Source organism: Aspergillus terreus, genomic scaffold, assembly GCF_000149615.1.
Source record: "Aspergillus terreus NIH2624 scaffold_12 genomic scaffold, whole genome shotgun sequence".
Classification (NCBI taxonomy): domain Eukaryota; kingdom Fungi; phylum Ascomycota; class Eurotiomycetes; order Eurotiales; family Aspergillaceae; genus Aspergillus; species Aspergillus terreus.
Window position 1 is genome coordinate 853,543 of NT_165935.1, and position 22,443 is coordinate 875,985.

General features: G+C 50.5%; 9 protein-coding genes across 9 annotated transcripts; 6 read left to right on the plus strand and 3 right to left on the minus strand.

Moving 5' to 3' along the window:
- Window positions 1–1,415: 1,415 nt before the first annotated feature.
- On the plus strand, window positions 1,416–3,706 carry ATEG_08293 (uncharacterized protein; the record flags this gene model as incomplete). The annotated part of the gene is made up of 6 exons (XM_001216914.1): window positions 1,416–1,594; window positions 1,649–2,073; window positions 2,202–2,329; window positions 2,390–2,694; window positions 2,746–2,774; window positions 2,994–3,706. The coding sequence occupies 6 exons, from the start codon at window positions 1,416–1,418 to the stop codon at window positions 3,704–3,706; spliced, it is 1,779 nt and encodes a 592-aa protein (XP_001216914.1).
- Window positions 3,707–4,263: 557 nt separating this feature from the next.
- ATEG_08294 (uncharacterized protein) lies at window positions 4,264–5,160 on the plus strand (the record flags this gene model as incomplete). Its single annotated transcript, XM_001216915.1, has 2 exons — window positions 4,264–4,545; window positions 4,621–5,160. The coding sequence occupies 2 exons, from the start codon at window positions 4,264–4,266 to the stop codon at window positions 5,158–5,160; spliced, it is 822 nt and encodes a 273-aa protein (XP_001216915.1).
- Window positions 5,161–7,169: 2,009 nt separating this feature from the next.
- ATEG_08295 (GMC family oxidoreductase) lies at window positions 7,170–9,060 on the plus strand (the record flags this gene model as incomplete). The annotated part of the gene is made up of 3 exons (XM_001216916.1): window positions 7,170–7,509; window positions 7,568–8,785; window positions 8,843–9,060. 3 exons carry the CDS (start codon window positions 7,170–7,172, stop codon window positions 9,058–9,060), a joined length of 1,776 nt encoding a protein of 591 aa, XP_001216916.1.
- A 210-nt stretch (window positions 9,061–9,270) lies between these two features.
- On the minus strand, window positions 9,271–10,196 carry ATEG_08296 (pirin family protein; the record flags this gene model as incomplete). Its single annotated transcript, XM_001216917.1, has 2 exons — window positions 9,271–9,785; window positions 9,848–10,196. 2 exons carry the CDS (start codon window positions 10,194–10,196, stop codon window positions 9,271–9,273), a joined length of 864 nt encoding a protein of 287 aa, XP_001216917.1.
- Window positions 10,197–10,631: 435 nt separating this feature from the next.
- On the minus strand, window positions 10,632–12,149 carry ATEG_08297 (alpha-hydroxy acid oxidase; the record flags this gene model as incomplete). Its single annotated transcript, XM_001216918.1, has 8 exons — window positions 10,632–10,656; window positions 10,819–10,895; window positions 10,944–11,197; window positions 11,252–11,479; window positions 11,537–11,777; window positions 11,823–11,925; window positions 11,973–12,006; window positions 12,056–12,149. 8 exons carry the CDS (start codon window positions 12,147–12,149, stop codon window positions 10,632–10,634), a joined length of 1,056 nt encoding a protein of 351 aa, XP_001216918.1.
- Window positions 12,150–12,472: 323 nt separating this feature from the next.
- ATEG_08298 (uncharacterized protein) lies at window positions 12,473–15,819 on the plus strand (the record flags this gene model as incomplete). Its single annotated transcript, XM_001216919.1, has 9 exons — window positions 12,473–12,489; window positions 12,549–12,754; window positions 12,805–12,882; window positions 12,933–13,384; window positions 13,443–13,664; window positions 14,059–14,096; window positions 14,228–15,215; window positions 15,269–15,717; window positions 15,780–15,819. 9 exons carry the CDS (start codon window positions 12,473–12,475, stop codon window positions 15,817–15,819), a joined length of 2,490 nt encoding a protein of 829 aa, XP_001216919.1.
- Window positions 15,820–16,476: 657 nt separating this feature from the next.
- Window positions 16,477–17,367, minus strand: ATEG_08299 (dihydrodipicolinate synthase family protein; the record flags this gene model as incomplete). Its single annotated transcript, XM_001216920.1, has 1 exon — window positions 16,477–17,367. The coding sequence occupies one exon, from the start codon at window positions 17,365–17,367 to the stop codon at window positions 16,477–16,479; it is 891 nt and encodes a 296-aa protein (XP_001216920.1).
- Window positions 17,368–17,669: 302 nt separating this feature from the next.
- Window positions 17,670–19,277, plus strand: ATEG_08300 (aldehyde dehydrogenase ALDH; the record flags this gene model as incomplete). Its single annotated transcript, XM_001216921.1, has 3 exons — window positions 17,670–17,794; window positions 17,845–18,044; window positions 18,091–19,277. The coding sequence occupies 3 exons, from the start codon at window positions 17,670–17,672 to the stop codon at window positions 19,275–19,277; spliced, it is 1,512 nt and encodes a 503-aa protein (XP_001216921.1).
- A 965-nt stretch (window positions 19,278–20,242) lies between these two features.
- ATEG_08301 (uncharacterized protein) lies at window positions 20,243–22,014 on the plus strand (the record flags this gene model as incomplete). The annotated part of the gene is made up of 7 exons (XM_001216922.1): window positions 20,243–20,436; window positions 20,489–20,639; window positions 20,699–20,966; window positions 21,018–21,346; window positions 21,483–21,680; window positions 21,733–21,876; window positions 21,931–22,014. 7 exons carry the CDS (start codon window positions 20,243–20,245, stop codon window positions 22,012–22,014), a joined length of 1,368 nt encoding a protein of 455 aa, XP_001216922.1.
- Between the last annotated feature and the right edge of the window lie 429 nt (window positions 22,015–22,443).

A 22,443-nucleotide genomic window follows, 5' to 3' on the forward strand; every position in this document is an offset into this window, starting at 1 on the left:
TGAAGAAGAAAAGTCGGGGTCAGGGTCTAGCTACGCAATAATTGTGATGCAGCTCTCGAAGCTTCCCCACCATGCTTATCAATCATCCAGGTGGGGTCTTTCAACTACCGATTGAAGAAAATCATCTCATCTTCAGAGACGAGCTATATAGGGTGATCTGTCTGAATGGCAATACACATGGATCTTTCTTAGTATCATAGGTATCGACCAGTGGTCGGTACTGATCACCGAGGTTATCGTGCTTGAACACTCACTGCCCCTCCTGTTCAGCCACGCGCCATTTAGCCAAGATGCGGAGACGGAGTAGATCATGAAGCGGGGATACTAGATACTAGTATGTGCTTTGACCAACTTCTGATATCGATATCTTGCTCAAGTACGACCCAAAATGGTGTTCGCTTCTGCAATTGTTTGCTCATGAGCAGAAGAACACGGGGACTCTCAACTGGGAGCTCGAGGATGTATCGGTTGGCAATCCCGGAGACCACGAGGTCTTAGTAGATATAGGTATCCTGATGTCTTCCCTTCCAAAGCGCTTTCACGGGATAGAGTATCTGGAAATAGTAGGACACGAAGGTGCTGTATTTGTTTGTATAAGAGCACAAAATATTTGATAATATCGACTGTATCTTTGAAACGAGCGCGTAGATAGGGTAGACGGCGGGACGAGAGATAGCTCTTCCATCTTTCTCCTTTCTTAGACCGTTTGATACGTGATTCGATTCATGTAGAGGTATATGGTCCTCAATGAAACTCTTACTGACTCCGACAGGGTTATCTAGTATACTGCTTGACCTGGTGTCTGTGCGGCTCTTGCCACTACCATCGGACGGATATCCTAGTCTATGACTAGACCAGGGAAGAGGCAACGTCGATCTCCCTTATCGGCCAGTAATTCGCTCCGGTGGCGCTCAATGAATCATGGATGCGCGTCTTAATTTCAAACGTTTAGGGCTCCCTCTCGGCGGGGCCTCCGAACGCCCTAGAGCTTCACCCGTGATGTCCGAGGTCCGATGCCCGGTTAAGAGTCTTGCGCAACTCTTGTTTTGTCGATGTACCTCTCAGATTCTGTCAGGCATCGCTTCCATACTCATCGCGTATTCCGATGAATCCATGTTCAGATGCAGGGAGGGTGACATCATGGCCGCGGCACATCGCTGCGTATTGCATCGTATTCTCATGTGAAGTGGACGGGCGATCGACATTCGCTCCTGGCCCCATGGGGTAACTAACACTCGCCTCGATACAAATAAAAGTGGGCTGCTGGTCCCCATTCTCTTCAGCTTCTTCACTTGCCTGTGTTCCCACCAAAATCAACGGGGGGAAGATGCGGCTTTCACATACAACACCCTGATCAACAATCGTGAATTTACCACGAACCCTCCGCCACAGGCCCGATAGAAACAAACATAGAGATGTTCGGAAAAGATTCCAAACAAGACATAGAACAGGTGTCTGATGGCTCAGACATCAACGTCGCCGCTGCACCGACAAAGCCGACATTCTTCCAGCGATGGAAGAGGCATATGAAAAAATGGTGGTGGGCATACCTGATCGGGTTCTGTTGCATTGTTCTGGTTATTGTTCTACCAATGTGAGTTATTGCGTCTGCGGTCGTGCTTCAGGCTCCTCTAACCACGATGAATAGCATCTATGTGGGCATGCCACGCTTTGCTAGCGACTACATCAACAAGTACGATTACGACTACGACGGCCTTGCCATCATCGATCCCACGCCCAACTCCTTTCGCGTCAAACAATCAAAGAGTCTTAGCATGGGTGGTGGTTTTACGGGCAGTGGGCATTTGTCGGCCTTCAACGCGACCATCAAAAATGCCAACTCTGATGCGCAATTTGCGGTGTTTCCAGTCCCGCAGATCGACTTCGATAATGGCGCAGAGTTCAACATCGACCAAGAGCTGGAAATCTCTTGTGTTAGCTGTCTTTCAGAAATGGCTGCTGCCGCTGCTTCAAATCATGAGATCTCCGTCCTTGTCACCGGGGACCCAGACTTGAAGTATGGAGCCCTACCCACAGCTCATCTGGACATCCATAAGACGATGAAAATGCAAGGTATGGCATGATCACCCTGGAACCTTTCAAGGTAGAGCATGCTGACGGTCTCCTAGGCTACGATGTACAAGGTCAGTGTGTGCGCTATGGACACACCGGTAATGGTGTTAACCTTTTCTCGTCTTAAGAGTTCGTCAACAGCGACGGCGCCTTTAATGTCACCAACCTTAACTTCACACGGACCCCCGGCGAGAATGGATTCAATGTAAACGCGACTGTCGCAGTCCGCAACCCAACCCCATTCACCGTCCAGATGGTGAGCAGCGTCAGATTGACCCGAACAAATTCGGATAGACTGATCAACATATAATCCCAGGGCGAAGCGACATTCAACCTCACAATTGGAGATACAGACATCGGATGGATCTACCTTCCCAACCTGACCCTCCAGCATAATGCACACAATGTCTCTGGAATAGCTGTCCTAGGGGACATAGATATAGACTCCCTCATCCACGAAGGCCTATGGGGTGACAGCGGCGAAGGTTTCACTGTGAACATTGGCCTCCACGGAAATCGAGTCGTAAACAAGGGATTGGAGATCCCTTACTACACCGCGGCGATCAGGGCAATCAATGCGACTGTCGCTGTGAATCTGATGGATTATGTGTCTGATGTGTTGTGAGGTAGCGTTTGCTGTATTAGATTTGATTAGACTGCACAAAGTAATAGAGCTCCGGCTGCTACGAGAGGTCGGTGGAGTAAATCCATTGTTCATTTGGAATCTTGATAGATACCAAAATAGGCATTCGACGTACTTCGTACATTTTCATTCCAATGCCGGAAACACGGTTCCGATATTACGGAGGAGCACTCGGTTAAAACCCCTACAGCCCGTCGAAGTGTCGCCTGGTCGGGATCCATACCATATTGATACCTCCAGCCAACGGGGAAAATGCTTACCAACAAGCGCGCAATAGGGACTCTGGGCCTAGGTCAACATCCTTCTCATACCCTAGACAAGAAGATTCCAGTTCCCGCGCAGTACGGATTCGAGGCCGTGGAAGTTGTCTACTCTGACCTGGAGGCCTACGCAGAAAGCCTCAGCATCCCAATCCTCCAAGCCGCACGGAAGGTCGCCACGTTGTGCCACGAAAACAAGATCGAAGTCCTGTTGCTTGCACCGTTTGAAGATTCGAAGGAGCTTGCTCGCCACTATCCGACAGGCTGGAAAGAGGCCAGCCACTGGACTGAAATAGCCAGCACGTTGAAGGCGCCTTACCTCCAAGTTTCCTTCCAGTTCCGCAAGGACGCCTGCACCGACGAGGGAGTGATTGTTTCGGAGCTACGCCAGTTGGCCGATTTGGGAGCGCAAAGGTTCCGCTGGTCCCTATCGCCTATGAGAACCTCTCGTGGGGAAACGTATTGCTCGACATGGCAGATGGTACTGCATCTGATCAATTCTGCCGACCGGCCTAATTTTGGTACCTGTTTGGGCAACTTCCACGAGGTCACGAACGTCCGGGCAAGTCCATTTGCAATCTTGGGGAAATATCCGAATGCATACCAATCTCTCTCCGACTCGCTGCGGGAGTTCAAAGAGAAGTTCCGCTTGAGAAGATCTTCTATGTCCAGCTGTCCGATGGTGAAAAGTTCAGCCCGCCTTTGTCTACCCAGCATGTATGGTATCTAGAGATCTAGAGGGAGAAGCACCAGAGTTCACTTGGTCGAAGCACGCTCAACCTTTACCTTTAGAAGCTGAACTAGGGGGATACATGCCGGTAGTTGATGTTGTGAGTGGATAAAAGGTTCACTGGATGGGTTTCGCTGGAGCTATTTGACTCGCGCATGCGTGACGAGAGCTTTCAAGTGGAAACTGCCGGCATCAGAGCGAGGGATTCCTTTAGAGGACTTCAAGAGGCAATGACTGTTGGAAAAGAGTGCAAGTTGTAGAACCCTATAGACTGAGAGGAATCGCAGGTTGCTTGCACATAGCCTCCTTTTTTAGTCCGCTACATTAACCTAACCATAAGTAAACCGTAGCATAATATGCCTATTGCAGAATTGTTTGCTCTAATCCAAACAACCTGAATCCAGCAGGCCGATTGGAAAGATGAAGTAGGGTGTGTTCCTCTTCTAGCGCCATTCCTAGCAATTCAGCCTTACGTGTTGTTGGCCCCTTTTTTCGCTTGCTCTTCTGGCCAAGCTGCCCACAACAACATTATCTGTCGCCACCTGCTTAATGGCAACATGAGACATCTCTTTGTCATTCTCGCGATCTGTCGCCTAGCCTCTGCGCAAGATGTGACATGCTATAGACCCGACGGCATCAGCCGCACCTACAATGGGACAATAGTGTGCAATAGCGTCGAGGGTGCGGTGAGCATGTGCTGCGGGTGGAACGATATCTGTCTCCAAAATGGGCTTTGCAAAGTCAAATCAGAGGAATCCGCCGATGCCACGTACTGGCGAGACATGTGCTCAGTATCTACTTGGCCCGAAGTCGGCTGTTTGAAGGCCTGTACTAGAGCAGTATGTCACCTGTAGGGTCCCAATGGGACACAATACGCAGGTCGATCATGTGGCTCACAGCTGATGTCATGCCAGGGAAGCATTGATGAACTCGGCAACGCCCCGATGACTCCCTGCGACGGCACCGACTATTTTGAGACCTGGTGTTGCGGATATACTACGGATTGCTGCGGTACGAATGATGCTGTCACTGTCCCTGCCAACATCTACACATCAACATCAACATCAATATCTATATCCACATCCACGTCGGCGTCAACGTCATTTACATCCTCCACATCTACTCCGACCAGTACGGGATCTGACTCGAGCCCAATTCCTACAACCGAGCGATCCCAGCACGCGTCCGGCCTCTCGAGCGGCGCAAAAGCCGGCATTGGTGTGGGTGTTGCTGCGGGAGTGATCGCCGTAGTTGGATTCGTCGCATTCTTTGTGCGTCGACAGCGTAAAAGCAAAACAGCCATGGCTTCGGGGGCCTCATATTCATTCCAGCCGGTGACGGGCTCCGAAAGCCCGCGGCAGCCGGAGCATACCCATGTGTATGAGAAACCCGCAGATAAGGAAGATATGAGGTACGAATTGCCTGCTGAGCCATCTGTGGGAACAGATAGGTAGCGCAAGTATCTGGCGCTGGGAGCGTTTTCTATTGAAAGGGAAGAGAATCTCTGCGCGAAGGATCAGGACCTTCTAGAATATTTTGTTCATTTTTATCCAATGTGGGGCTGGCATGGCATCCGTCTACCTCAATGTTGCATCTATACCGCTGTTATATATGGATGTTGATGTTAGACTTCGCATTCTCCACCATGCGCGAAGTCGAGATGCGTCTCAAAACTGCCTACGTACCAATTTGGCAATCCCACAAAAGCGCTTTCTTTGTAGCTGATGATGTTACCTACATCCTGAAGAGAAACTCCCGCCGGCGATGGTCGTCAGATTCTTGTATTCAAACGGTATCCTGTTAGAATTCGACTCTTGAATGGCGTAGTCCAGGTCGATTCAAAGCCTGAAAAATAATGCCTGTCTCAATTCTTGATTTATTTGTCGTTCGCGATGTCTGGAGGGTGAGGATGCTGATGGAGAGACTAAACCGGATAGGGAAGTCGATCTCAAATCCTTCACGGTGGAGCCCTCCAGACCATGAAGGACCACCTTTATCGCCGTGGACGATTCTCGAAGACTTACTCCGTAATGTCTTCGGTGCATTTCTAAGAACCCGTTTCTCCGCTAGTAGAAGGTTGAGACAATTCTCATATGAAGCAACGGCGGTTGAGAGGGCCGAAGCATTCACGATAGCTAGCCCCATGCTCAAGACGAGTATTGTCAGGATCCGATGTGGTACAATCTATTTGGAACTCGATATCACACGTTTTGCTAGATCTTGACTGCTACACTAGGATCCTGCGTCCTCTTAGGTACGGTAATCCAATTGGTGATTCGGTGCGAAAGATGGGCTCAACATCGAAACAGGACGACCCTCCGAGGAATTCGACACTGAACTTTCGGGCTAATGAAAATTTCGTCCAGGGGCTCACGGGCACCTTATAATAGCCTATATTAGGCCCCGTTGTGGAAAACGCTGGGTGGTCTAACGGGATCACATCGTCCCAGCCGGATGGAGGCTTTTCAATGTCATACGCAGAAAGTTTCAACGGCACAGCCCAGGCTGCGTTCAAGCGATGATACCCACCCTGTCCACAGTAAAAAGACTTGTCGAAACGTTCCTGCGTCTTAGCGAACATCAAACGACATACTCCGTACTGTTCCTCGAATTCAGCATCTTATCTCGTCAGCGCTGCTCTGGTTGATCTAATCAATCAGTCATGCAAATTAGGATCAACGGATGATCTTCCGTGTTCCATCACGGAGAGACTCTGTAGTGAGACTGAAGAACGTTAGCCAAACTCTCGGTGCGATCAGCACCGTCCCGCTCGTCAGCCGCTGCGAGAAGAATGTTCGATGAAACATCTGCCAGACTCCTGTATGGCTCACAGGGGCAGTAAGCGGGAAATCGTCGGAGTATTTCCGCTCCTGGTCTCACCATTATTACTGAAGAAATCTCACAACCCGTTGGTAATCTATCAGTAATCATGGCCGAACTCCGGACAATCCACGGACGAAGGCCCTGATCGGCATGCCGAGAATTCATCTGAAGGAAGAAGTGGACCTTTTCCCGGTGAATCCGCGGGTGTGGAAACTTCTGCCGTCTACCTAGTAGTTAGTACGGTGACTATAGTCTCGTGCTGACACGATTCTCAAGGCACTCTGCAGTGCATGCTGAATTTTGACAATTCCATCTAGAGAGTGGGATGCTACATACCAGTCATCATCATACGTCGCCACATGGGGTCATCCGCACAAAGTCAGCAGCGACAGCAAGGGAATGCAGGCGACAGGCAGGCCACATAGTTGGACCCTCGCGATAAGCTAAACTTAGAAGGCGTTTCCAACCGGTGCTGTGGGACTGGGATCCCTTCCTAAATGAGGGACCCGCTGACAAACGATTATGCAACTGACCCCTGCGCTGTCGCACCGAACTAGAGGGATCGTGAAGTATATGAAGGCATGCTACCACGCGGTTCTATCGGATTTCAGGGGCCACTTCATCGTCCGTACAAACCATGATGGGAAAGCTCTCCTTCCTCAGTGCCCTGTCCCTGGCAGTGGCAGCACCTTTGTCCAACTCCACGTCCGCCAAATATGATTATATCGTTATTGGAGGCGGTACCAGCGGTTTGGCCGTCGCAAACCGTCTATCGGAGGACCCAAGCGTGAACGTACTCATTCTGGAGGCCGGTGGCTCGGTCTGGAACAATCCCAATGTCACAAACGTGAATGGCTATGGGCTTGCATTTGGGTCTGACATTGACTGGCAATACCAGTCCGTCAACCAGCCATATGGAGGCAACGTCAGTCAAGTGCTGCGTGCCGGCAAGGCCCTTGGTGGTACTAGTACTATTAACGGTTGGTATTCCATCCATAGGTACACCAGGTTTAGCTAACGAGTTGACTCTACCTACAGGCATGGCCTATACCCGCGCCGAGGATGTCCAGATCGACGCCTGGGAAACCATTGGCAACACAGGATGGACGTGGAAGAATCTGTTCCCTTACTATCGGAAGAGCGAGAACTTCACTGTCCCTACCAAATCGCAGACTTCTCTTGGAGCGTCGTATGAAGCTGGAGCCCACGGCCACGAGGGTCCCCTTGACGTTGCCTTCACTCAGATCGAGTCGAACAACCTGACCACCTACCTCAACCGTACCTTCCAGGGCATGGGACTCCCATGGACTGAGGACGTCAATGGCGGAAAGATGCGCGGCTTTAACCTATACCCCTCCACCGTGAATCTTGAGGAGTATGTTCGCGAAGACGCCGCTCGTGCATACTACTGGCCTTACAAGTCCCGTCCCAACCTGCATGTCCTGCTCAACACTTTTGCCAACCGGATTGTGTGGGACGGCGAAGCCCGTGATGGCGACATCACTGCCAGTGGTGTCGAGATCACTTCCAGGAACGGCACTGTTCGTGTTATCAATGCGGAGAAGGAAGTCATTGTCTCTGCCGGCGCCTTGAAGTCCCCGGCTATCCTTGAACTTTCCGGAATTGGCAACCCTAGCGTTCTTGACAAGTACAACATCCCCGTCAAGGTCAACCTCCCTACTGTCGGTGAGAACCTTCAGGACCAGGTGAACAGCCACATGGATGCGTCGGGCAACACTTCCATCTCTGGAACCAAGGCAGTCTCTTACCCCGATGTCTATGACGTCTTCGGTGACGAAGCCGAGTCGGTCGCCAAACAGATTCGTGCCAACCTGAAGCAATACGCCGCCGACACCGCCAAGGCCAACGGAAACATCATGAAGGCCGCCGATCTGGAGCGTCTCTTCGAGGTCCAGTATGACCTTATTTTCAAGGGCAGAGTTCCAATTGCAGAAGTCCTGAACTATCCGGGCAGCGCGACGTCCGTGTTTGCAGAGTTCTGGGCCCTCCTTCCCTTCGCTCGTGGAAGTGTTCATATCGGTTCTTCAAACCCGGCCGAGTTCCCTGTCATCAACCCCAACTATTTCATGCTCGACTGGGACGCGAAGAGCTACGTCGCCGTTGCAAAGTATATCCGCCGCTCGTTCGAGAGCTACCCTCTCAGCAGCATCGTTAAGGAGTCTACCCCTGGCTATGATGTTATCCCCCGGAACGCTTCTGAGCAGAGCTGGAAAGAATGGGTCTTTGATAAGAACTGTAAGTTTCAGTGCATTCCGAACAAAATGGGCATACAGATTCCTAACAACAGCTTAGATCGTTCCAACTTCCATCCCGTCGGCACGGCTGCCATGATGCCTCGTGAGATTGGCGGTGTCGTGGACGAGCGTCTGAATGTCTATGGTACTACGAATGTCAGAGTTGTCGATGCCTCGGTGCTTCCGTTCCAGGTCTGCGGCCATTTGGTGAGCACCCTATACGCTGTGGCCGAACGGGCAGCGGATCTCATCAAGGCCGATGCTGGGCGTCGTTAGATATCGACGGCACACCGTATTGCTATTAACAGATGGGTGCATGGAAGTACCTATACTCATCGCTTCCAATCAATTTTGTGTAATTAAGTCCGTCTTGTTCGTTTCAAGTATTCAATTAGACTCATGTAACATAGCAAATTTCATACAATGCATCATCTTAATGCCTGCGATAGCTTAGTTTATAATTATTGTGCACGAATAACGCCCATCTTAATCACTATCCAGAACAATCACCTCAGCCTCAGCCTCTCCAATACTCTCTACATTCAACACATCGCCGGCATTCACCCCCGAAACAAAAGCACCATCGCCCTCACTCAACTCTGCATCCTCTCGCCCATCCAGCCGAATCTTGGCCTTTCCATTCTTCGTCATCGGCAGGTGCACATACACATTCCGCTTCCTGCGGCTACTGACGACGTCACCCGCCCCCACGGTCCAACTGAATGTCGACGTGGGCGCGATAATCCCCGCCCCCATGACAAAGTCCGCATGGATGGGGATAGTGTCTGGGATCTTCGGGGCGGCCGCGTCCTCCTGCGCCGGCGTGGCCTCGGGGCCCGCCGCCAATGGCGACAAAATGGGCACGAACGCCTTGCGCTTGGCGTCTTCGCTAAACGACCGCGTGTGATACTGCGGCTTGAGCCCGTTCTTCCACGGGAGCACCCAGATCTGCAGGAAATGCACCGTTTTGTTGCCTTCGTTCTGTTCCGAGTGGGCGATGCCTTGGCATATTGTTAGTATAGTTCGCGGGCCAATCGTGTAGTGGGAAGGGGGATGGTCTTACCGCTTCCTCCAGTGGTGAACTGCACATCCCCCCGTTTCATCCGATAAAAGTCCTTTCCCTGCGCGCCCTCCGCGCCCTTCTTGATCATGCTATCCCGGTGCGTGAGCTCCCCACTCAGGATGTAGCTGAAGATCTCGGCGTCGCGGTGTGGGTGTGTTGGGAAACCATTGCGCGGCGAGACTCGGTCTTCGTTTAGGACGCGCAGGCTGCCAAAGTTCATGAAGCGGTGGTCGAAGTAGCTGGCGAAGCTGAATGTATGGAACGTCTTTAGCCAGCCGCCGTGCTCGGCGTAGCCTCGTTCGCCGGATCGGCGAGGAATGATCTTGGCGTTGGGGAGTCTTCTGGACATGTCTGTCACGGGTGAATTTTATTGTGTCGTGGTCTCTATTGTTTGGAAGTATAGAGTGAGTGGGTAGGTTGATTTCTGTATTTGAAAATGATTTGGGGCTCCATTGCAGCTTGCGGATGCTTTATATAGTGCTGGAGTGGTGATGACATTGCGCTTGGTGAGAATTGGATAAGCACCCGTAGGGCTTGACTAACCCGCCCAAACGGGTAATCCGCCCTATGCGGATTTACGGAGAAAGCCTTCGAAGGGATTTCCTCACACAATCTGGATCTATAATTCTTGTATAATTATTAGATACAACGCCAGTCACCAGCAGTTTTCAATTACACGGTATGCTACTCCGATATGCTAGAATGTTCTTAGTTGATTATACTACTGAGAATTGTCGGATATATATTCCAGCGGATGTTGCAGTCCACGTATACCGGCACAACACTAGTAGACATCAGCATGGATGTCACTGAGATTGTTTCAGTAAAGTTCTGTCTGATCCATTTGATCATAATTTAGAAAGCACACCATCCGTCTTCATCACCGTCAAATAACTCTTCTGTATTTCACTGATTGACCGGCAACTAAGACATGTTAGTATACTTCTCTCGTGGACCCATCAAGTACATACCCAGCCAGTGCCATTGTGATCCTAAGTTCCTGTCGCAGGATCCTGATTGCCAATTCCACACCGTTCTGTCCATCGTACTGCTTCCGTCAGCGTATGTCATAGCAACGGCTAGATACATCACTCACAGCAAGGCCCCAGATGGGTATCCTCCCCATAAAGCAATAGCTGGCGCCCAAAGCGAGAGCCTTGAAAATGTCGGATCCACGGCGAATGCCTCCATCAATAGCCAGCGGAATGCGACCTTTCGCCACTGGGGCACACAACCTCAAAGCATCTAAAGTCGCGGGAATTCCGTCAAGCTGTCGGCCTCCATGATTCGAGATGATAATGCCATCCACACCGTATCGGATGGCCAGTTCTACGTCGTCGGGATTGCAAACTGTATGACAGCGTTATCATTGGTGTTGAACTATACAGTAGTGGAAGAACATACTTCCTTTGAGCCAGATCTTGAGCGTTGTATGCTTCCTGAGCCACGGGATCGTACTCTCCCAGTCTAGGCTCGGATCGTAATCCGTGCGGTTGGATGTATCACTGCCACTGCTCAGAATATTTGGCCAGGACATGTCTTTTGGAAGTTCATAATTGTTCCGGTATTCGTTAAGTCGTTTACCCAGGACTGGAACGTCAACGGACAGGAAAAGTGCTTTGTATCCAGCCTCTAAATGACATGTTAGAACTGAACCACCAGAGATGGGATCAAACTGCGACTACATACTCTCTGCCCGCTGGAGAAGCTGAATCGTGATGGAACGATCCCGTAACACGCACATCTGCATCGCATAGGGATTTCCGAAGCCCTGGTCTGCTACGTCCTCGAGGGGATAATTGGAGTAGGATGACAAGCCCATGCAGATACCGTACTTTGCGGCTGCGCGCGACACAGCCAGCTCCCCATCAGGATGAGCCAGTTTTTGAGAGGCAGCAGGGCTAAATCCAAACGGGAGAGCTACCTGGCTCTGCGTTTAGGAAGTTGTAAGTTAAACAGTGATGGAAATGCATACCTTTGTCCCGAGGATTTCGGTGCTTGTATCGATTTTGTCAACATTGACCAGAGTCCGCGGCAAGATCTTGTAGCGATCAAAGGCTGCTTCGTTTTCGCGTAAACTATATCGTGGTGAGAACGTGGTTCCCTCATGGAGCTGTTGCTGTACGTTATCAGATCCATAGCACCCTCATTGTAGTAATCTATTGCAATTAGCCCCGAGAGCACGATAGACCCAGGGGGATAACAAACCTCTGACCATCGGCGGAAGTCGTCGACTTCCTAACGCCTTCAGATCGGCAATGCACGAGACATCTTTATCCAGGGTCTCTCCACGATGCGCCATTGCTCGGAATAGGCGAGCTAGACGTACGGACGAATATGTAGGAGGTATCTGGTGGGTTGAAGACAAAGCGGGTTCGATAGACCTCGAGAGGATTATATCAACTGTATATGACATGATATATACCCATATTTCTCCATTCGTCTGTAGATTCGAGATTGGAATTGCTTTCCTATCGTGGGACCTGCCGAGCATGTCCCCGCGGAATCACCTTCCTGATCGTAGATCAGAAGCGGAGTTATAATGCGCACGATCCTTCGCAGGAGGGGCATGGAGAGAACTACCTGCATTGAATTCCCTGCATTGACAACGGTAGAATGAACAAGATGACTCGGATTCTTCTGTAAGTACAGAACCCTTAAAAGATTCATTGCACGACCCTCGGATCTAATCTGGTTACAGTACTGGAGCTTCCGGCTATGTCGGCGGGGATATCCTTCACCTCCTCAGATCACGTCACCCTGAATACAAATGTAGTGTCCTACTGAGGGATAGTGGAAAGGCGGCATCCATCACGAACGCCTATCCCGATGTCCGGGTTGTCTCGGGAGACCTAGACTCCGCATCTCTTATTGAGGAGGAAGTACGCCAGGCCGATATTATCATCAGTACGTGGAGCCACTGGGAAATATCGAAGGGCTCTAACAGTTCTTTCTAGATGCTGCCAGTTCTGGTCATATCAAATGCGTGGAAGCCATCGGCCGTGGTTTGGCTACGCGTAGTGATTCCAAACCTGGTGAGAATCCACCCATCTAGAGTCGATCAGAAAATTGTTAACAAGTACAGCCCACTGGATCCAGATCTCAGGGGCTAGTGTGCATTCGATCCCTGATATCGTTAGTTGTACGTTTGGGGAGTCGACCGACACGATCCACAGTGACATGGACGGTGCCAACGAGCTCCGCGAGTTCGTGCGCCAGAACTCTGCCGCGCGGGCTGTCGATAGCTACGTCCTTGGTTTCTCTACCTGTAAGACTGCCCTGATCTTTCCCCCAATTATCTATGGGCAAGGAAGGGGTGCAATCAAGCAGCGGAGTGTCCAAATCCCAGAGCTGTCCAGAGTCACCCTGCAGAAGGGAAAGGCCATCCAAGTAGGCAAAGGCGAAAGCACTTGGAGCAATGTCTATATCTCTGATCTCAGCGAGATCTTCGTCAAGCTCGTGGAGAAGGCCGTTGAAGGGCAGGAGGGCGAGTTTTGGAACCAGGATGGCATTTACTTTGCCGGAAATGCTATGTTGGTAAGCCTGCCATTTGGTTCCCATTGTTAGTTTAACGATTAGCGGCTAACATGGATAGAACTTCAAAACTATCTCGCAGCTCGTTGCAAATGCTGCTCATAGTTTGAACCTCATCAACTCGACAGAAGTCAAGGGAGTCACTGCCAGCCAGGCTGACGAGTTGACAGCTAAGGGTAGCATCTTTTGGGGCACCAATGCCAAACAGAACTCTCAAAGAGCCCGCAAGTTGCTCGGATGGGTTCCACAAGGCCCATCTTTGGAGGAAGAGATTCCGACAACAGTACGGGTGGAGGCAAGTCGCCTAGGATTGTTGGTTTAGATAGACATCCATATGGAATCAATCAAGATAATCTTCTTTTGGAGCACTGTTTCCCGATTAGGAAGGTGGCTCCGACGACCTTCCATTTCGAGAACCCCGCTTACAATCAGGGTTGGCCACCTTCCTATTTCTTGCAGCCGCCTTCCTCCCCGGAACTTCCTTACTTCTAGATCACCTCCTTCCGGATGCACTCTATATCCACCTCTTTTGGGTATCTCCATGCCTCCTTCGAGACTCTCCGGCTCTCCCTCACTTCCCCGCCGATCCCACACGCTAGGCGGCTGTCGCACATGCAGACGACGCCATGTGAAATGCGATCAGAAACGGCCGGCATGTGAGAACTGTCATACTTTAGGTCTGGCCTGTGAAGGATTTTCAGATGAGGTTCGCTGGGTACGATCCAGCGGCAGCGCCAGGAGCGAAGTGGGTCGTCATGGAACTCGTCGACATCTCTATACAGGTAACTTCCTTTGGCACCTTCGTTTGGATTGACAATGATTGAACCATATGATAGAAAAGTCTAGGCTCTCTATGAGCACTGCAATGGGGACTGAATTAGTTGCGGGATCTATCGACGCCTCGCTGGCCGAAATTGACAGCAGATCACGAAGTCCAAGCCGTCGATGTGCTGGTGACATCGTCGTCGGACCGTTTGGCGTTCTAAATTTCGAAATGCCATCCACTGAACGCTCAGCAACAGGAGGACAACCGGATCCTTCCCAAGGCCCAACCGTTACCGCTACCCCCGTTAGCGCAGATATTGCACCGACGAATTTAGTCGCAACGGTAGCCACTGAGTTCCCGGTGGCTAGTCCGGGACTGTCCGCGCTTGACTCTTTAGCCTACATGGACGATTTCTTGCATTGGTCTGACTTGCTAGGCCTGAATCCTGATAAATCAGGCGTTTCATTGTCTTTGGATGCCGGTGAGACTTTCGACTTCAATCTGCCTCCTGAGACGTCGGGTCCAGAGGGCAGAGTGCGTAATGTACCGCTGTTCCCCGTGAACCAGCACCATGAACACGTTCGAACCAGCCCACCTGGACCAGGAGCTGCAGATCAGATGCCCACTCCGCATCATACCCCCATGAAAGACACATCTACCGCACTCACTTCCCTCGAAGATGCGCCATTTTTATTCAAGCATTTCCAAGACAATGTGATTCCGCAGATGATGGCAGTGCCCCTAGGAGAGAAATCTCCTTGGAAGATTCTGAATCTTCCGACTGCTATCGTTACCTACAGTGATATAACATTTCTCGGTACTAGAACAACTAGCCATGCGCGACTCGCGAACTTGTACGGCTTGATGGCTTGTTCCTCTATCCATCTTACTTTAGAGCCAATCAGAGACCTGGATAAACCAGTGGAATATTGGAGACGCATTGCAGAGCGGACATATCAGCAAGCAAAAGACCATATGCAGATATCACTGCAGTGCGAAACACGAGAACCCAAAAAGGCAAAATACAAGGATCAACTGATGGCCATCTGTGGTCTCATTCAGTTCGCGGTTAGAAACTTGCAACTTATTACAACATACCACGAGTTCTGATTGTGGAACAGGTACTATCTGGCCAGCAACAACATGCCCGTTGTTTGATGGTCGACGCTGAACGGTTACTACGGCTTCGAGGTCTACCAAAACGCCGCATCTCTCAAAAGGCCCGTCTTTTGCACCACGTCTACACCTGGCTTCGGATAGTGGGTGAGAGCACCTACGTGCTGCACGACTACACTCCATCAACGTCCTTCCTCGAGGCTCTTGATACCCAGTTTCGGACGCCGCCTAGTATGGATACCATAGCAGCAAATGGTAATCCTCGACTTGATGATTTTCTTCGTCTGGAGGCAAAGAACTCAGACAGCGACCTCAACATCGACGAGCCAAAGGACCCGGACATTGGTCTACATGATATTCATCTCCAGGACTCTCGTGTATTCTCAGAAACCTTGTATAAGCAGATTTATGGCATCCCAGAGACATGGCTGAGCTTAGTGTCGCAAACGACAAGGTTGGCTAACGTCATGGAAACATTTCGAAATGCACGGGCGACGGGTAAATATACAAGTCTAGAAGCATGGGAGACGCTCCAGCGGCGAAGTGTGCGGCTTGAGAACATGATCTGTTCTTTTGACCTCCGTCGCTCCCAATCCCATCCAGAAAACATGGATCCCTCGCCTAAACTACACCACCACATGCTCCACGCATTGAATGGTTCCCTGGTCATTTTCTTCTACCGAAGGATTCGGAAGGTCCATCCGGCCGTTTTAGGAGGCCATGTTGACAACGTCATCTCTGCCCTGGAGAAATTCAATGCTGCCGTACCATTGGAGGGCCACACTGGTCCGGGCACTGCATGGCCAGCATTTGTCGCCGGATGCGAAGCTATCACATCCACTCGACGAGAAGCTATTCTCAGGTGTTTAGATGACGCATACTCGATCCGTTCATTTGCGGCCTTCACCGCTGCTCGAAGTATCATGACAGAACTATGGAGGAGGCAAGATGAACATCTCGGCACAAACCGCGGGGATCGACTCCCATCATGGGTCGATGTTCTCAAAGACGGGAATCTGTGGCCCCTACTTTGTTGAAGTTACGTTTATCGTTAGACAGGTCTTATCTGTTCACGAATTATGATTTTATAGACACGACGATTCCTCTCAAATTATGTCTTTATCTCTGTTCTATCTCGATATATTGGTTCATGCCCTGTACCGTTTCCCATTCAATATGGTCCCACTGCTATATAGACAGCACCCCGAGCTATTTAGATTGTCTTCACTCCCGCATTTTTCATGAGTTGCTTGAGCTCTGCTTGAAGATCCGGCTTCAGAAGAGCAAACGGCTTTCTGAGACCACCGGTTGGCTGGCCCGTCAACTCGACACCAGTCTTGACTGCGGCGGCATAATTGTGGGACTCGAGGAATTTGCAGATAGGCCATGCCTTGGCCCAAAGCTCACGACCACGCTTCAGATCCCCCTTCACAGACACAGCATCCCAGAGCTCAACTGCAAGCTCGGGGATGATGTTGGCTGCTCCCCAGACACCACCGGGGGCTCCTGCAGCCAGGCCGTAAAAGGTGAGCGTGTCCCAACCGTTGAATGCGGTAATCTGGTCCGACAGGCCAAAGATCAATTCGGTCAAGGCCGGGGCGTTGCCTGAAGTGTCCTTGAGGTACTTGACTCCAACTTTTGAAAGCCCGGCAATCTCAGAAGGACTGAGCGTGAGACCGGAGGCGGAAGGAATGTTATAGTAGACAATTGGAAGCTTTGAAGAGTTGTGGATCTCGGCCATCAGCTCCGTGAGCTGCTCGAGGTTGACTGGATCGTAGAACGGAGGAACCACCATAACCGCCGCTGCTCCGGCCTGAGCTGCGTGAACAGCAAGGTCGACCGCCTCTTCCGTGGAAGTACTGCCTGTGCCAGCGACGACAGGGACGCGACCAGCGGCGAATTTGACACAAAGCTCCGTAAGTTGCTTGCGCTCGGCCAGACTGAGGCAAGTAAACTCGCCAGTGCTGCCTCCAGGAACAAGGCCATGGACGCCAGCAGTGATCAAGTGCTCGATATGATCTTTGAGACGGCCTTCGTCGATCTTGGTTCTGTCATCCGTGAAGGGGGTGATCAATGCCACCATGATCCCATAGAGCTCTGCCATAATGTCTGGTGGGAAATGAATAGACGACAAAGGAAAAGGATCCGTCGATGGCAACACAAAAGTCGTAGACCATATTTTCTTTCCTTTGATATAAGAAGTACAATCGGAGTTGCTTTCTGTTCCTGGCCATTAGGGCTTCCTGTCCCCGTGAGGAAGCGGGATCACCTTCCGAGAAAAGAATCCCCGCCAAGCGGGGTCAACATGACTTCAGATCACGCTTCGCTATATCAGCCATAGACAGTAACGCATACTTTGAGATATCAAGTCGATACTTTCAAGACATAATCAGCTGCTCGATCATTATGGCACCTCTCGTGATCGACATTGTCACGCCCAACGGGCATAAGTATCAGCAGCCGACGGGGCTCTTCATCAACAATGAGTTCGTGCCCTCCAGCGGACAGACCATCACTTCGATCGATCCAGCGTAAGTGACACGAATATCCCTTCCATAAATTCCGAACGTTAACAATATAGTACCGATAAACCAATCGCGACTGTCCATGCCGCCAGCGCCGATGATATTGACCGGGCAGTGCGCGCTGCAAAGGCAGCCTTGGTCCATCCGTCGTGGAAGCAATTGCCGCCCACCGATCGCGGCCAGATGATGGCTAGGCTGGCCAATCTCATTGAAGAAAACAAAGAGTTATTTGCATCTATCGACGCTTGGGACAACGGTATGTCAGTCCACACTGACCGTAAGGTAACCAGCTGAGAAGTCAGGAAAACCCTACCACGTGGCACTGGAGGAAGACCTTCCGGAAGCAATTGGCACTATACGGTACTACAGCGGCTGGGCCGACAAGACTTTCGGCCAAACCATCAGCACCATGCCCCAGAAGTTTGCCTATACTATTCGCCAGCCAGTGGGCGTGGTTGGACAGATTATCCCCTGGAACTATCCGCTATCTATGGCGGCTTGGAAGCTGGGACCCGCGCTTGCATGCGGAAACACCATTGTGTTAAAGCCTGCTGAACAGACGCCGCTGAGTAATCTTGTTCTTGGGAACCTTATCAAGCAGGCAGGGTTCCCTCCGGGCGTCATCAACATCACCAACGGGTATGGGCGCGAGGCTGGCGCCGCACTCGTATCCCACCCTCTCGTGGATAAGGTCGCCTTTACGGGATCCACGGCAACCGCCCGCGAGATTATGAAGATGGCTGCCAGTACTCTGAAGAATATCACGCTCGAGACGGGTGGCAAGTCGCCGCTCATTGTCTACCCGGATGCCGATCTGGATCAGGCAGTCAAGTGGGCACACTTCGGGATTATGTCGAACCAAGGACAGATCTGTACCGCTACGTCGCGCATTTTTGTCCACCAAGATATCCTCGTTCCGTTCCTCGCTCGCTTCAAGCAGACGATTAAATCAACTTCCAAGATCGGCAGCCAGTGGGATGCGTCGACATTCCAGGGCCCGCAGGTCACCCGCGCTCAGTATGAGCGTATTCTTTCCTACTTTGAGATCGCGAAGAATGAAGGCGCCACTGTCTTCATGGGAGGTGCACCACACGTGCCCACTGACAGCAAATACAAGGACGGCTACTTTGTTCAACCGACTGTGTTTACTGATGTCAAGGATTCAATGCGCATTGTTCAAGAGGAGGTCTTTGGGCCGGTTGCTGTCGTTCTTCCTTTCTCCAGCGAAGAGGAGTCAATTCGCCGCGCTAACGACACTACGTATGGTCTGGGTGCTGCTGTCTTCACCCGGGATATAGAACGGGCACACCGTGTAGCTGCGGAGATTGAATCAGGAATGGTGTGGATCAATAGCAGTCAGGATTGTGATCCTCGAGTTCCTTTCGGTGGTGTTAAACAGAGTGGCATCGGACGAGAGCTGGGAGAGGCTGGTCTGGACGCCTACAGTCATGTCAAGGCAGTTCATGTGAACATGGGAACTAAGTTATAGACGGATGAAAAGTGGTTTGTCATGTGTAGCTAGTATAGACTGCTTGGTTTATGTGAAGCACGATACTGTTATTAATTTCTGCCATCAACAAACAACTTGCATAATTGCATTATGTCATATCGAGACAACATGGGATTTGATCATTAGTACTTGTGACAACTATCTTTGCATAGTTCAGCAGTGAATTCAGCTTTGGGTGATACCGGAGTCCCTTGCCTAGTATGGAGCACGGATCTCGCTATGGGAAGAGACTCCAGATATCGCAGCCCCACGTACATAAAACGCTTTGTAGAGATCAATAACAGATCCGGGGATGGAGGCCATTACGCAATTCAACCTTGTCCTCGGTAATCTCCCCCATGATCTCCTCCGGGTCATTATCTCTATTTGCACTCAACAAGTATGTCACTCCGCAGCACCTACCGATGAGTTGCCACCACGGCACATCTCTAGAACAGCCGTGGGACTCCATACACTGCAATTTAGTTCCAGCCATCGTTGGGGTTGTAATGTAGGAACGGCATCCAGAGGAAAGCGGTTCGGAATATACATCAGCCCTCAGCAAGACCAATCTGGGGTAAACCTGGGGCATTTCTTTACACTCACGGGATGGGACCATAAAATAACCACGAAATGATAAGGATGGTATAAAGGCAAACATACCGACGATATCTATGCTTGATTATCTAGTTCGCGTTACGGATTGAATTCACATTGGTTGTGTACCTCTAGTTCTATCGAGCTAGTAATTTATATGATCCCTTCTACAGGCAGTTCCGGTGGCCTCTTAACTATACCTGGGGATCCGCTGCCAGAATACACCCTTTCTTCGGTTAGGTCTCTCCACCCTTTTCCCCGGCGAAGCTGTCTAGTGTATCAATCTGCTTAACGGCCCTTTCTAGGAGTTGGCTCAAGCTTCTCTTTTCTTCCACCGTTCGACAGACCCCCTTGTCTATACCTTCAAAATGAGTCCCCAAATCGTCGATCTAGATTCTTCTACTATACATGTGGATACTGATCACGGCTCCCTTCACCATGGAGTGGGCCAGGAGCCCGTAGGTGCGGATGAGAAGAAGGGGGAGATCACGAGCCCCTCTCGACAGGATGCCTTTGGAGACGAGGAGTTTGCCGAAGTGAAGTATAAGGTCTTGAAGTGGTGGTACGTCTGCGCCTTGTTCTCCCTATTGATCCTAGCTGCTGACCCATAAAAGGCAAGGTGGCCTGCTCATGGTTGCAGAGACCATCTCTTTAGGGATCCTTTCGTTGCCAGCGGCCGTGGCTCATCTGGGCCTGGTGCCTGCCATCATTATTCTACTCAGTATGGGCATGCTGGCATCTTATACAGGCTACGTGATTGGACAGGTTAGCAACACCACAACGACAATTGTGTTATTCCCGGTGCTGATGATAGGCTGCGGTAGTTCAAATGGAGATACCCGCATATCTCTAGCATGGCGGACGCAGGCGAAGTGCTCATGGGCCCGTTCGGAAGAGAGTTGCTGGGGTGTGGGCAACTGCTCTTTCTGATCTTCCTCATGGGTAGCCATGTTTTGACGTTCTCTGTGGCAATGAACGTGCTTACGGATCATGCTACGTGCTCTATCGCCTTCGGGATTCTGGGGATGTTCATCTCGTTTATCATGTCACTTCCCCGGACATTGGAGAAGATGTCCTGGTTATCCTTGATTTGTGGGTGTTCTTTCGATCTTATGTCTGTTCTTGGCTGACTTCAGTGCTTAGCGTTTGCGAGCATATTCTTCGCGGTTCTGATTGTCATGGTTGCCCTTGGGATCCAGAATCCAAGAGTCATTGTAGAACCGACGGTGCAGACTAGTTTAGTCACTGCGTTTACGTCTGCGTCGAACATTATCCTTTCCTTTGGTAAGATCATTGATGGAAACATGTACAGCGTACTGATTACTACAGCGAGTCACAATACGTTCTTCACCTTCATAGCCGAGCTCAGAGACCCCAAGGACTTCAAGAAGTCACTCGCAGTGCTGCAGGCAATTGATATTTCTCTGTATCTCACTGCCTCTGTGGTCATATACTGCTACGCAGGGAAGGATGTAGTTTCTCCTGCCTTGGGCTCTGCCAGTCCCTTGGTTTCCAAGATTGCTTACGGAGTTGCCCTGCCTACTGTGATCCTGCCCCATTCTACTCCCCGATGTCCAATTCGGTAACCTGATCTAACAAATGATCCAGATTATCATTGCCGGAGTCATCAACGGCCATGTTGCATCCAAGGCTATCTACCTGCGGATCTTCGCCGGCACGGACCGCATGCACAAGCGGGATTTAGTCGCCGTCAGCTCATGGATTGCCATTGCGTTAGTCCTTTGGGTCATCGCCTGGATTATCGCGACTGCTATCCCTGTGTTCAGCACTCTGCTTAGTCTTATTGTGAGTGTCTCATCTTCTCCGTGTGAATCTGAGTGTGGTTAATAGGGGTTAGACTGCCTTATTTGCCAGCTGGTTTACGTTCGGCTTCCCTGGCATGTTTTGGCTATTCATGAACAAAGGTCTCTGGTTCTCGTCGCCTAGGAAAGTCTTCCTGACCCTTTTGAACACTGCTTCTATTGGGATCGGAATGGTTTTGGTAAGTCCAGTCGCTGCCCTGGGTTTGTAAGATAGCTCCTCTAACAGAACGCAGTGCGGCTTAGGACTCTATGCTTCTGGTAAAACTATTCATGATGACTCGAGCAGTCAGAGTTTCTCGTGTGCCAATAACGCTTGATTTGGTTACGGGTTTGTTTATGTATATCTGGATTTGGATGTCGCCGTAGAAGGAGTGCACTGTGGTAATTTTCTGCTGTATCAATCAATTTCTTTCCGTACTTGGCGAGTTTCAACTACCGGCAACATAGAGTCAACATCCCCATGCCTTTTTTTTCCCTTCGGTCTGTGCCGGGGCAAAATATAACTTCGGCAGTCCTCTACAAACTGGGCTTAACCTAGAGCCACAAGAGAAGCCAAAAAGAGTTCACTATTTATGCAATATATCTATAACACAAGAAAAGAAAGAAGGGGAGAAATCAAATAATTCAAGGCGCCGGGTATACCATATCAACCGATTTAACACAAGGTGAAACACATAAACACATAGCTCGTCTTCAAGATAAGAATTCCTCTAAGCCGTTGAAATAGCATCTCGATCTTTAACAGT